The following is a 13,961-nucleotide window of genomic DNA, read 5'->3' as shown; positions in this document are numbered from 1 at the left end:
TTTTAAAAATTACTGCTAAATCTAATAAGTCACTATTTCAGTATGTTAAGATTTGAGCATGCCCCATAAAGAAGCCAGATGAAGAAAAAAACAGATGAAATGTTCATGGAATGAAGGCCCTGTTCCAGTTCCACCATACTCAAAATATTTAGAATGATCAATCTTCTCAGTACTTTGGAGTTAATTAACAAAAAAGAAAGAAAAGAATCCTATTGTCATGCACAAGCTGGAATATATAATCTGAGCTCTGAGTATGAAAATTGTTTTTTAACTGATTTTTCTAGGCAAACTCAATAAAATGATCAAATGCAATTGAAATATCATATTCTTCCCGAGAGCTCTCAAGTTCCTTTCTACTTTAATCTATGTTTGAATCTCATATGAAAACTCTTAAGACTATAAATATGCACCAGCTGTGGCAAAGCAATACTTGATGATGCACATACAGCAGAATTGAATTTCAGAGACTGGAAACAACTATCCCCTCCGTGCCCTCCCTCTAGTCCCTCACCCCATAGGAAAGTTCAGCATTGCATGTCGTAGTCTGAGTGAACTTTTTCATCTTTTTAAAAATTCAAATGCGTAAATCAGTTGCAACAATTATTTGGTTTGGATTTCACAGCACGAGGTGAAACCAAGTATTCTCTTTTAACCAATGTAGAACACTGCAGATTTCTTGATTATACTTCACAGGAAATTAGACATTGATTTCTTGGTAAATGAGTTCTGCTGAGCTATGGTAGAGACCAAAGAAAAGTGTAAATGAGATGAAAAGACCAGTCTCTCACCCTGAAACTCATTCAGCTTGTTACTTCTATGAATACAGCTTTAGCAACATCTGAGTCTCTGCACATTGCTTGGTTTTTCTCTTACCTTTTCTTCTGATTTCTCTGACTGCGTATTTCTCTAAGACCAGAAGGTATGAAAAACAGCTGAGCAGAAAGTATGGCAGAATTTAAATCAAGTCTAATTAGCAATGAGACTGGCTCTCACAGCATCCCAAGACCAGCAGCTTTTCACCAGGGAGTTCCACAACCTTCAGAGGAAAGGTGCGTGGTGCTGTTATATTCCCTGGCCTGAGGTCCAGCTCACCCTGAACTGAACCTGGAAAGCTCTGTGGGCTGGGCTTCCCATGGACAACTGCCATGGTCCTTGTATTATGACATACAGACAGTGCCTTCTGGTCCTAAAGTGTTGTCATTGCAGATCAGCACACCGGAGTTTGAGAAACATTTATCTTTTTGGTCATCAGAAATTAAATATGCAGTCATTTCGTCAATTCACTCAGTCAGTAATTTAGCTGAGGACAAAAATTGCCCATGCCCTGCTCTGTGTTAAGTACTAGACTAGATTTAGGAAGGAAGGAGGTCTAAATGCAAAGAATGTGCCTAAAGGTATGGACTTCCACAACTCTAAGTCATTCTACATACCCTTCACTCACCTTCTGGTTCTATGTGTTTGTTCAGGGAGAACCAGGAAAAGAGATTTTATAGGTGCAGGCAGGCACAGTGGTAGAGAACATCCTTTCAATAGTCAGATTGCATAGGTTCTAATTGCAACCTTGACATATCTAACTTGGGTAACTTTGGACAAGCTTTGTAATGGCCATGTGCTTCTGTTTCTCTGTTGGCCCCAGGATGGATATAACAATAGCACTTCCACTAGAAGACTAGGTAGGATTGAGGGATTAATTTAGGTAATTGATTAGGGCAGGGACTAGCAAATAGTAAGTACAATATAAATATCACAAATATTTTCATCATCTTATGAGATTGATAAGATTTCCTATATTTCATGGAACAGATTGAGTGTGTGTGTGTGTGTGTGTGTGTGGTTTTGCTAAAAGATTTCATTTGAATAAGACAGCTTGTGTCAGTCATTTATAATAGTATTATAAATAATGATGAAGTTTATTTTCCAGGCCTAAATAAAAACCAGCACAGAACCTTTAGCACTCTTTAAAAAAATTATATTTTAGGTGTAGATAGACACAACATAATTTCTTTATTTTTATGTGGTGCTGAGGATCAAACCAGGGCCCCACCTGTAGCAGGCGAGCGCACTGCCCCTGAGCCACAATCCCAGCCCAGAACTGCTAGCACTCTTGATTGGCCCTTTTTAGTGGGTGAATCCAAGTTTAGAAAAATGAAAGATAAAAACTTTTTCTTTGAAAAACTTTAGTCAGCGTGATCTGAGACCTCTTCTGGGCTAGGCTTTGACCTTGCCCTACTGAGACCAGTTTTAGCAAAGAATCCTTATTAGCCAGTTTATAGAAAATCTTCCACACCTTTGATATCTCACATCCTCCTTCTTGTTATCTTAAACAACTTCCTCTTAGTAATTTTCCATCTTCTCCCCACAGCCTCTAAACCCCCATTTCCCCTTTTTGGTATTTGAAGTTGAGTTCAATATCTTTCCCATATTTCAGTAGTCTTCAATAAAGTCTTCTATGCTCTTTAAAAAAATCTGAATAATTGCTCTTTAATAATAAAAATACTAAAATATTCTTAAGATTGAAATATGATTAATTCTTTACATAGGGCAATGGGGAAACTTTTTTAAAGATTGGAAAAGTTTATGGTGCTCAGAGACAGATTTTTTTAGGACAGTAGGGTTCTGATTATGAAAACTGACGTATGAAAAAAGCAACCACAGAAAATTTAAAGTACTTCGATCATCTGTAATTGTACTATGCATTAAAAATAAAATTCTTAAAGTCAACTCAGTTTGACCCTAAAGCAAAATTGGTGGTAATAATAATGATAGATCACTCTTGCCCATACAGCATCATGCTTGGCTGCAGGATTAAATGGTGGAGAAAATTGGCTATGAGGTAGACCACTTAGCAGAAAAGGAAGCATCTGAAATAATATGACAAACTGGAAAGGCAAGAAATCAAATATGTGGCATACTTAAGCTAGTTAAATTTCAGCTCAGTTTAAATATGTATACTAGAATATGTATATTTATTAATTAATAAGTAGCTATGATATTTGTGTTAATTAATAAGTAGCTATGATATTTGTATTGAAAAATACAAATTGAAAAATAACCCCCTAGTTTTCAGGCTTTATCAATCAGATTCTAGAAACTGTAATTAGGAGGTGAGGGCTATTATAGAAAGAAAAAATTGATAAGTGGCAAAAATGTCCATTGGTATTAATGATCATAAATTTTTGTCACTTAATTTTTTACAGGCAAATCACTATAGATAGTCAAAAGTCCTTGGTTTTAAGTTCAAGTTGTAGATTTCTCCATACTAATGTCAAATTCACCCATTAAATTAATAGAGCAATGTCTCAAATCATTTATGAGAAACTTCACTTTCTCTCTAGTGTGGGAAGCCATTTCTGACACGTGATTGGGTGGCTCCCATTAAGGGTCTGAGGCGCTTTGGCTGTGTCGAAGCTTTCCCGGCCCTTTCCTGATGAGAGAGCCCATCCGTGTGGGGGTGTGCCTGACCACTGACCCCGGGGACCCAATCACTGACCCTGACCTTGGAGTGCAGCCCCCCCTCAACCTTCATTGGATGGAATTCTCCCCTGAATCTTTTGTTCCCCAATAAAAGGCTACTCCCAGGCGTGTTCACTCTCTCTCTCTCTCCTGCTAGCCCTGAGTAATCCTTGCACCCTGCTGGGCGGTTAGAAGAGGAAACCAGAGAAGGCAGCCATCTCGGACCTGGCAATATAAATAAGGTAACTGAGTCTGTGTGTTTTATTTCGATCTTATCTATCTAACTTTATGCCTAGAACCTCATTAATGAAACCATTGTGCAGGCCGCGTGGTGGAATTGGCGCCCAACGTGGGGCATTCTAGATTAGTTAGATTGAGTGGGAACGCACTATAAAGATAAGGATAAAAATAAAGATAAAGGAAGAGGTGACAAATTGGGTCACAAAAGTACCTGGAGATATTGAAGGAAAGAGACGTTAAATTAATTAAAATGGGAAATTCAACTTCTACGGATAAGGAAATGTATCTGACTATTTTAGACAGTATAATTAATCAGAAAGGAAAACAGATAAAGAAAACTCAGTTATTACAATTCTTAAAGATTGTAGATGAATATTGTCCTTGGTTTTGTGACCAACAGTCTCCAAATTTACTTACTTGGGAGAAATTAGGAAGAAAGTTACAGAGAGTCTGTCTTTCTAATGAACTACCTGGAGGCATAGAAAATATTCAGAAAACTTGGACGGCTCTAGAAGTTTGTCTTTTTGAATATATGGGCCAGAGTTCGTGGCCCCCTGAAGACCTTTTAAAAGGCATTTAAAGAGCTGTTAAGTCTATTCAAATGGAAAATCAGCCTGAGGCTAAGTTAATTCCCTTTCCCTTAAGCCGTTTAAAAACAAAGGCACTAGGGACCAAGCCAAAGGTTAAAAATGTGAACTTAAACTCGAAAGATCAGGCTAGCCCGCAGGCAGATTATATAGAGCAGCATCATACAGGATAAATATCCGTAACCTTAGAAAGTCCGGAAGAGGTAGACGATCTTCCTAGAGAGGAAAATACGGAAGAGATTCCTAGAGGGGCTCAGGGTTCTTCTCAACCACGTGGTTTAGAAACCCAAATTCAAAATGGCGATAGTGCAGAGTCCGACCAGGCTCACAGTCTGAGGAAGAAGAATCAGACGTTGAAATTCAGGACATAGAGAGAAATTTTAATAGGCTGCATTTAACACCGCCTGCCCAAGCTATTCAAATTCGACCGGTACCTGCTAAAAGGACAGAATTTAACAGGTATGCTGGATTAAAAATGACTTTTCTTACCCCAGTCCAGTGAGGTATTAAGAAGGCTCAGGAATTGGGAGAAGATACTAGTGGTTTTCACCTTTTTCCCATTTTTGAGCAAGTTAATGAGCAAGATCAGAGAGTTAGAGTTCATGCTGTAATCCCATTTAAAACCACTAAGGAACTAAAAAGTGCATGTGAGACGTATGGTCCAAATTCTCCTTTTGTACAGAGCCTGATAGAAAATATTTGCTCACAACCCCTTCCTCCTAGCGATTGGATTTCTTTAGCCAGATCTTGTCTGAGCGGGGGAGATTTCTTACTTTGGAGGACTTATTGGAGTGATTTTTGTACTGAACAGGCAGAAAAGAACAGAAGACAGGGCATAGAAATGCCAGTGGAGATGTTTCTAGGGACCGGAAATTTCGCTGATTTAGAAAGACAGTTAAATTATGATTTTGTAGTATACAATCAAATAACTGATTGTGCAAAATGTGCTTGGAGACAGATTGTCTCCAAGGACCAATCCAATTTAGTTCTTACCAAAATCAGACAGGGTGCCAATGAGACTTATTCAGATTTCGTAGCCCGATTGTATCAGGCTGCAAACAGGTCCATCGGGGACCCGGGAGCGAGCGAATTTATTGTTAGACAATTGGCTTTTGAAAACTCGAATAAATTTTGTCAGGATATTCTCCGGCTGCATCGTAAAAAAGGAACAGTTTCTGAGTATATTCGCCTGTGTTCTGACATAGACTCCACCCAGTTGCAGACGGTAGCATTAGCTGCGGCATTAAAAGAAACTTTGAGGCCACAGGATTTAAGACAAAAGTCCCGCGGGAGATGTTACGTTTGTGGGAAAAATAATCATTTTGCGCGCAAGTGTCGCATGCGCAATTTTAAGTTCAGGGCTCCATCTACTGATGATAATAGATATTGTAGGACTCAGGCCCACGCAGTGGATTCAGATGGCGCGGATCAGCCCGCCTTCTCGCTGCCGTCATTTCCTCCTAGCAGGAGGACAAAAAACTTCCGTTTGGCCCCTCCCCGGGCCGGGCAACAATACGGGGAATTTCAGGGGAGGTCGCACAGTGTGACATCACTGGCGCCGACCAGGACAGCCCGCGATTTTTACCGGGACAGGGACAGACATCACAGACAGTTTTCTTAAGACCTTCAAAAACAGTTGAATTAAATCCTGAAACAGGGCCAGAACAAATCCATACTGGGATTTTTGGGCCGCTTCCTGATAATACTATAGGTTTAATTTTGGGACGTAATAATTTAAAGGGAGCCATTGAGGTGATACCTGGTGTGATAGATTCAAAATTTAAAGGACAGTTAAATGTTACTGTAAAATCCAATTATGCCCTAAGGCTCACCCCAAAGGATACTTTTGCTCAATTAATATTACTGCCTTGTGTCTCAGAAAGGCACCTGCCGGTAGATTCAGTTTCTAAACCGCCGGACAGAGTATACTGGTCACAGTTAGTACGTCAAGAACGCCCTTTATTAAAACTTAGAATTAATAATAAAAATTTCCTAGGGATAATAGACACAGGGGCTGATATCTCTGTATTGTCTAGTAGATTCTGGCCTAGGAACTGGCCTTTGCATGTAGCACCAGCTAACCTAGAGGGAATAGGACAGGTGTCACAGCTTGCTCAAAGTGCCAACTATCTCTGTTGGGAAGATTCCGATGGGAACAGTGGAGTATTTAAGCCTTATGTATTAGAGTCTTTACCAGCTAACCTATGGGGAAGAGATATTTTAGCCAAAATGGGATTGTTATTAGTTACTCCAAACTCTATAAGGTCAGTTGAGGAAGTTAATCAGAGGTATTTTCCTGGAGATGATAAGGAGACCCTTCAGGAAGAGTATCTGCTTACAAGCCAGGCTCTGTGACAAAGATTAGTAAATGCTCCAAACCAAACTAGGGGCCCTGAGTACTTCCCCAATCCCTAAGACAGCTGAAAAAATCACCTGGCTCACAGAGGAGCCTATATGGATTTCTCAGTGGCCCATCTCAGGGGAAAAGCTTAAAATAATTCATAGATTAGTTGAGGAACAACTTCAGGCTGGTCATATTGAACCAACACTTAGTCCTTGGAACACACCTATTTTTGTTATTAAGAAAAAGTCAGGAAATTTGAGATTACTACAGGATTTAAGGGCGATAAATCATGCAATTCAGCCTATGGGATCATTACAGCCAGGACTTCCCTCCCCCACAGCCATCCCTTTAGATTATAGCTTGATGGTAATAGATTTAAAAGACTGTTTTTTCTCTATAAGGTTACATCCTGAAGATTGTGAAATATTTGCTTTCACTGTCCCAGCAATTAATTTTAAGAAACCTGTTAAAAGATATTGCTGGAAAGTACTTCCTCAGGGAATGCGTAATAGTCCTACACTGTGCCAAAAATACGTTGACTAGGCAATAGATCCCATAAGAAATAGCTTTCCTGATGCATATATTATTCATTTTATGGATGATATATTATTGGCTCATGCTAAGCCAGAAGTACTTTCAGAAATTTTTACTCAGTTAGAGACTTCACTTACAGCAATGGGTTTATGTATAGCTCCTCAAAAAATTCAAAATATCTTTTCAATATCTAGGTCAGATAATTCAAGGATGTACAATCCGTCCTCAAAATCTTCAGATAAGAGTTAAGGAGTTACATACCCTTAATGATTTTCGAAAACTATTAGGAGATATTAATTGGCTGAGGCCATCCTTAAAACTAACTACTTCTAAATTAAGTCATTTATTTCAGATATTACAAGGAAATCCTTCTCCAACCTCTCCACGTCAGCTAACCTTGGAGGCTAAAACAGCTTTAAGGAGAGTGGAAAATGCAATTAAAAATGCACAGATTACTAGAATAGATCCTAAAGAAATAGTGTATTTATTAATATTTCCAACTGCGCATACCCCAACAGGAGCCATATGGCAAAGATTAGGAGTTATTGAGTGGATTTATTTATCCCTCTCCCCTCAAAAAACATTAATTCCTTTTCATGATTCTATAGCTCAATTAGTAATTAAAGGTAGAACTAGGATTTTACAATTAATTGGATCTGAGCCTGATATCATAATTATTCCATTTTCTGTTCAACAGACTAATTGGCTTTTTCAAACTTCTAGCTCATGGCAGATAGCTTTTGCTGATTTTCCCGGCCAGATAGATAGCCATTATCCTCATGATAAGATTGTACAATTTGCATCATTAACGTCACTTATTTTTCCAAAGATTGTACATATTCATCCAATAGATGAAGCTTTATCGGTGTTCACGGATGGTTCCAATTCATGTAAAGCAGGTTTCTGTAGCTGTGTTCACACAGAAGTAATACAAATTTCTTATACTTCTGCCCAAAGAGCAGAGCTTCAAGCTCTGATTTGTGCCTTAGATTACTTTTCAAATGAGCCTATAAATATTTATTCTGACAGCTTATATGCAGTCGGAGTTACCAAAAATATTGAAACTTCAATTATTGGGTTTATTTAATCACAGGAGTTATTTGAATTATTTCATAATTTACAAAAGACAGTGCTAATGCGAAAGTACCCATGTTTCATAGGCCACACACGTGCCCATGCTAATCTTCCTGGACCTCTAGTTTCAGGTAATGACAAAATTGATAAGTTAGTAGCTTTTTGTCAACAGATGTCTTCGTATGACTGTGCACTAGCTTCCCATTCCTTGCATCATCAAAATGCTTCTAGCTTACGTAAAAAGTTTAAAATTACCAGAGAACAAGCTCGTCAGACTGTAAGCCAATGCCCTAAGTGTGTTATTCACACTACATCTCTGCCATCAGGGGTAAATCCCCGTGGATTAAAACCAAATCAAATATGGAAAATGGATGTAACTCATATTCCTCAATTTGGTAAACAATGTTATGTGCATGTCATAGTGGACACTTATTCTAGATTTATTTTTGCCACAGCACATACTAAGGAAAATACTCAACATGTAATTTCTCATTGCTTAGCAGCTTTTTCCATTTTAGGGTGCCCTATGCAGATTAAAACAGATAATGCTCCAGCTTACGTAAGCTCTTCTTTTCAACAATTTTGCCAAGAGTTTAAAATTAATCATAAAACAGGAATTCCTTATAACCCCCAAGGTCAAGCCATTGTGGAACGAGCTCATTTATCTATTAAGCTTCAATTACAAAAATTAAAAGGGGGGAATAGGATAGTGACTCCCCAAAATAGCCTTAATCATGCCTTGTTTGTTTTAAATTTTCTAAACTGTGACGCAGAAGGTCACACTGCTGCTGAGAGACAAATGTCTCCCTCAGTAACAGGCCCCTTAGGCAGAGTTTTGTGGAAAGATTTACAGACTGGTCAGTGGAAGGGTCCAGACCTGGTGATAATGTGGGGCAAAGGCCATGCTTGTATCTTCCCAGAAGGCTCTTTCCGTCCTATTTGGGTGCCTGAACGTGCTATCAGACATGGAGGAGATAGAACCCAGATTCAAGCGACTGAGGATCGACCCAGAGGAGCCACTACCCAGAAGGAGGAGATATCGGAAAAAGATGAAGAAAGACCAGATTGAACCAGCCGAAAAGCTGATTTCATGGGAAGACGTGAAGAAGCTAACAACCCAGGCTTCCCGAATACTTCGACGCCTAGGAAAGAACAGGACCCCAGTCTTGATGGTAGCAACAGTAATTGCCCTACTGGGCTGTCAGGTAAAGGGGAATCAAGTAGACACTTATTGGACATATTTCCCAGATCCACCCCTGGTACACCCAGCTGTGTGGACTGGAGAATCTATTCCAGTATTTACTAATGACTCATTCATGATGGGAGGATTTACAGATACTCATATTACTCCCAATCATGTGACTAGATTTAATTATTCTGGCTACAGTGCCCAATTACCTTTGTGTTGGTCACATGATAAACATGCTGGCTGTCTGAAAGTATCATTCGAAGAAAAGACAGCGATTGGTAGACCTAGACTGACAAATAATTCTATTTATGGGGACTTAAAACCTAATACTAGATCAGTAATTAAGATGGGACTTTCCATAACAAGCCAGTCATTTCTCTAAAACCTCCACCGATACCCCACTGTCCAAATAGTTCTATAATTGAGATCAGCACCTTTCCTAAATGGATGGATTGTGTAAATACCTTTCCTGTACAACATAAGGTGTCTAAAGATAGTGGGTATATTTTAGACTGGTCTCCAAAAATTGATGAGACAATTACGAAGAAATTCTGCTATGACACCTACAGGATTTTTTAGTAATATTTTGACTTATAGTGAAGGAGGTGTTCAAAAAGATATTTGGCGTTTGATTGCTGCCTCAGAATATTTACATTTTCCAGATAAACCTTTGCCAAAATTTGTCGGCAAGAACTGTAAAGAGGGATCTTGCTATGGCTTAAGAGCTTGTGTCAAATCTCCTTATGTTTTAATTATTGGAAATGTAAAAGTTAAATGGATAGATGACAGATATATTGTTACTTGTAATAAGTGCAACCTAACCAATTGTATTACTACGTATAATGGAGGAAAAGGAGTGCTGATACTTCATCAGCCTCTTTCGTTTTATTACCTGCTAATATTTCAGAGCCATGGTATGCTGATGCTGGTTTACAAGTCTTGCAGCAAATTCATGCCCAGCTAACAAGACCTAAACGTGCTATTGAAGTCATAATTGTTGGTGTGTTAGTGCTGTCTCTGCGTCTCTGACATTGTCGCAGAATATTCAGCTTGCAAAATTTCTTAATAATTTAGCTCAAAATACTTCCAAGGCTCTGCGTAATCAAGTAAATATTGATGAAAGGATTGAAACTAAATTAAACGCCTTAGAGGCGACTGTTATAGACATAGGTAATGAACTTTCAGCCTTAAAATTTAAAGAAAGGCTTAAATGCCATGCTAATTATAAGTATGTATGTGTTACAGCTGCCAAGTACAATGCTTCTCTCTGGGATTGGGAGAAGGTAAAAAACCATTTATTAGGTATTTGGCAAAATAGTAATAATAGCTTGGATATTCTGGAACTTCATCACCATATCCAAGACATTCAAAATAATACAGCTGATTTTTCAGATGCTTCTTCTTTGGCTAACCAAATATTGAAGGAGTTAAATGGATTCAACCCTGGAAATATTCTTAAACACTCCGCTTGGTACATTATTGGATTATTCTCTTTGCTGTTAATTCTCTTTTGTGTTGTAACTATAGGATGGCGAGTCTTCCAATCAAGAATCCAGAAACTCCAGAGAGTGAACCGCCACCTCATTGTTAAGAAAAAAAGGGGGAATATGTGGGGAGCCATTCTGACACGTGATTGGGTGACTCCCGTTAAGGGCCTGAGGCGCTTTGGCTCTGTCGAAGCTTTCCCGATCCTTTCCTGATGAGAGAGCCCATCCGTGTGGGGGTGTGCCTGACCACTGACCCCGGGGACCCAATCACTGACCCTGACCTTGAATCTCTTGTTCCCCAATAAAAGACTACTCCCAGGCGTGTTCACTCTCTCTCTCTCCTGCTAGCCCTGAGTAATCCTTGTTGCCCTGCTGGGCAGTTAGAGGAGGGAACCAGAGAGGGGAGCCTTCTCGGACCTGGCAATATAAATAAGGTAACTGAGTCTGTGTGTTTTATTTCGATCTCATCTAGCTAACTTTATGCCTAGAACCTCATTAACGAAACCATTGCGCAGGCCGCGTGGTGGACTCTAGGACTACTATAAATTACAGTCTTTCCTATGATACTCATAGGATTTCTGAAGCTTTCAATTTTGAGGAGAAGATACTAGTGTGTGCCTTCCACTATCTATTCCCAGAAAGAGTTTTGATGCTGCTTAAAATCTGCCTGACATCCATTAGCAGGGAAAACCTAATAGAGAACAGACATGGATACAGGAAGAAAAGAAGGTCCTTAAAGAAAAATTGACAAAGCCAGAGCCATTAAAAACAAATCTTGAATATCAAACAAATCTTGAGTGGGTTTTAGCCTCAGTCTTATTTCTAATTAGCACTGTGACCTCTCTGGGATTAATTCGATCATTTGTAATTTGCAGGGATGGTGATCTCTAAGTATCCCTCTGGCCCTAAAACTCCCTTGATTTGTGATGTGTAGTAAGTTCATGATAAAAGGTTTCCTCCTAAACACTTCAGTCTTTTAGGCTTCTATATTTGACTTCAATGTTTCTCTTTTTTATCTAATTTTTCAGCCTTCTCCAAAAGGAAACATTTTCTGTAGCTCAGTGATAGGAAAGACTAAAGTTGAAGGATAAGAGAAAGAAATGATGTTATTGCTCTGCTCCTTGGGATCTTTTGAAAGTAAAAGAGCTGATGTCTGCACCACAGACATAAGCATTTGCAAAATTACTTTTTTTCATATAAACAACCTTATTTCAGTTTTTAAGATTTAAATTGGTCCAAATTTTAATTGTTCTTCTTCTTTTTTTCCCTTGTCACATATATTATAAATTACTATTGGAAAAAGATTTTCACATATCCATGTTGTGCGCTAATTTATAGATGATCCAGGCACTCTTCCAGGTACTGAGATACAACAGTGACCTTAACAAAGTCCCTGTTCTCCTGAAGCATATCTTTTATTAAGTTGTCCTGTTTTAATAATATCATGAGTTTGTGATTGTAGAAAAGTATGAAAAAGAAAATAACTACCATATACATTACACTGATATTGTTGCTTTTGCTTTAAGAATTTTTTTCCCAAGAAAAATTATAGCAATATTAACTCACTGAAGCCTCATAAACCTTGTGAGGTAGGTAATAATAGTATCTACTGTGGGTATAAAATATTAAGTTGACAGGTTTTTATTTTCAGCATTTTAAAGACGGCAACCCATTATCTTCTGTCATTGTTTCTAAGGGAAAGTCATTCATTATTCTTATTGTGATTTTCCTGAATATAACTTTTCTATTTTCTGGCTACTTTAATGATTTTCTCTTTACTTTGTTTTATACTAAGTTAAAAAAAATGTTTTTGTGAATTCATTATAGTTATACATAATAGTGGGATGCACCCTGCCATACTATACATGCATGGAATGCAATTAGCTCCACTTCAGTTCCCAGTATTTTCTCTTTCCCTCCCTCCTTTAGTTATCATTTTCTTTTCATTCATCTTGCTTTGTACAACCTAAGGTTTTTAAATATTTAAATAGATATTTTTAAGCTCAATTTTTTAAATTCTTGGTGGTATTTGTTCAAATATTTCTTCTGCCCTGTTCTTTCCCCTGTTTTTCTTTTTCTAGGACTTCAATTACACAGGTGTTAGACTCTTTGGTATTGTCCCATTTGATTTTTTTATTCACTGTTTGTCACAGGGTCTTATAGTCAGAAAGTTTTTTGCTGAAAGTACCAGTTCCTCACTTGGGACTCAAATATCCAATGGGTAATTAACAGTAGGATAAAACCTTGGCATCGGGGCTGGGGATGTGGCTCAAGCGGTAGCGCGCTCGCCTGGCATGCGTGCCGCCCGGGTTCTCAGCACCACATACCAACGAAGATGTTGTGTCCGCCGAGAACTAAGAAAAAAATAAATAAATGTTAAAATTCTCTCTCTCTCTGTCCCCCTCTCTCTCACTCTCTCTAAAAAAAAAAAAAAAAAAAAAAAAAACCTTGGCATCTCTGCCTTCCTTCTCTCTCTCTCTCTCTCTCTCTCTCTCTCTCTCTCTCTCTCTCTCTCTTCTCTGCTGTAAACTTTTGGTCAGATTCCCTCTCATCCCTCTCAACTCTGCCTGAAAACATGTTAATCATCTAAGAAGTATCTGTCTAAAAACTGGTAATAGTATGTTGTTTAGTCCTAAATTTACCTAAACAATCTCAATTCCCTTTAAGACTGAAGGCACCAAGATAAGCATAACTAAGGCATTTTCAATATTTGCAGGGACATAGTAATCAACAGATTATCAATTGCCGGCTTTTAAAACATCCTGTTGTGGGCCCCTATGACAATGCTTAGAAGTACAGAGTCAGTGCTTCAAAATTGAAGAAACTTATCCTGCCTTTCTGACTTATCCTTTTCTCTAGCAGTCACTTTAGATTCCAGAGCCTTGCAGAAGATCGCCCCATGATGAGGTGATCTAATTGGGACCAATTATCCCAAGATGGAAACTGAGGCTGCTCCTCTAAACAGGTATAATTATTGCATGATAGGAAATCAATTGCCTCCTCAAGCAATAACAAATTCTCTAGGACCTTGCAGAATCCAACTTGAGATAGCA

General features: G+C 38.5%; 2 protein-coding genes across 4 annotated transcripts in view; one reads left to right on the top strand and one right to left on the bottom strand.

Moving 5' to 3' along the window:
* The window catches only part of FAR2 (fatty acyl-CoA reductase 2), a 155,206-nt gene that overhangs the window by 80,182 nt on the left and 61,063 nt on the right, over positions 1-13,961 (bottom strand). Inside the window, exon 1 of one of the 3 annotated variants that reach the window (XM_081311166.1) lies at positions 874-1,060. The exons of the other annotated variants lie outside the window; for them this stretch is intronic. The gene's annotated coding sequence lies outside the window, so the exon portion shown is untranslated. Of the gene's footprint in view, positions 1-873; positions 1,061-13,961 lie in introns of those variants that run through there. 3 annotated transcript variants of the gene reach the window in all.
* LOC308658329 (uncharacterized protein) lies at positions 8,665-11,011 on the top strand. The gene is made up of 2 exons (XM_081310884.1): positions 8,665-9,437; positions 10,949-11,011. The coding sequence occupies exons 1-2, from the start codon at positions 9,135-9,137 to the stop codon at positions 10,991-10,993; spliced, it is 348 nt and encodes a 115-aa protein (XP_081167010.1). The 5' UTR covers positions 8,665-9,134; the 3' UTR covers positions 10,994-11,011.

The sequence above is a fragment of the Spermophilus citellus genome (genome assembly GCF_964194105.1).
Source record: "Spermophilus citellus genome assembly, chromosome: 10".
NCBI lineage: Eukaryota > Metazoa > Chordata > Mammalia > Rodentia > Sciuridae > Spermophilus > Spermophilus citellus.
The sequence above is the reverse complement of the archived record's forward strand: the minus strand, read 5'-3'. Positions and strand labels throughout refer to the sequence as shown.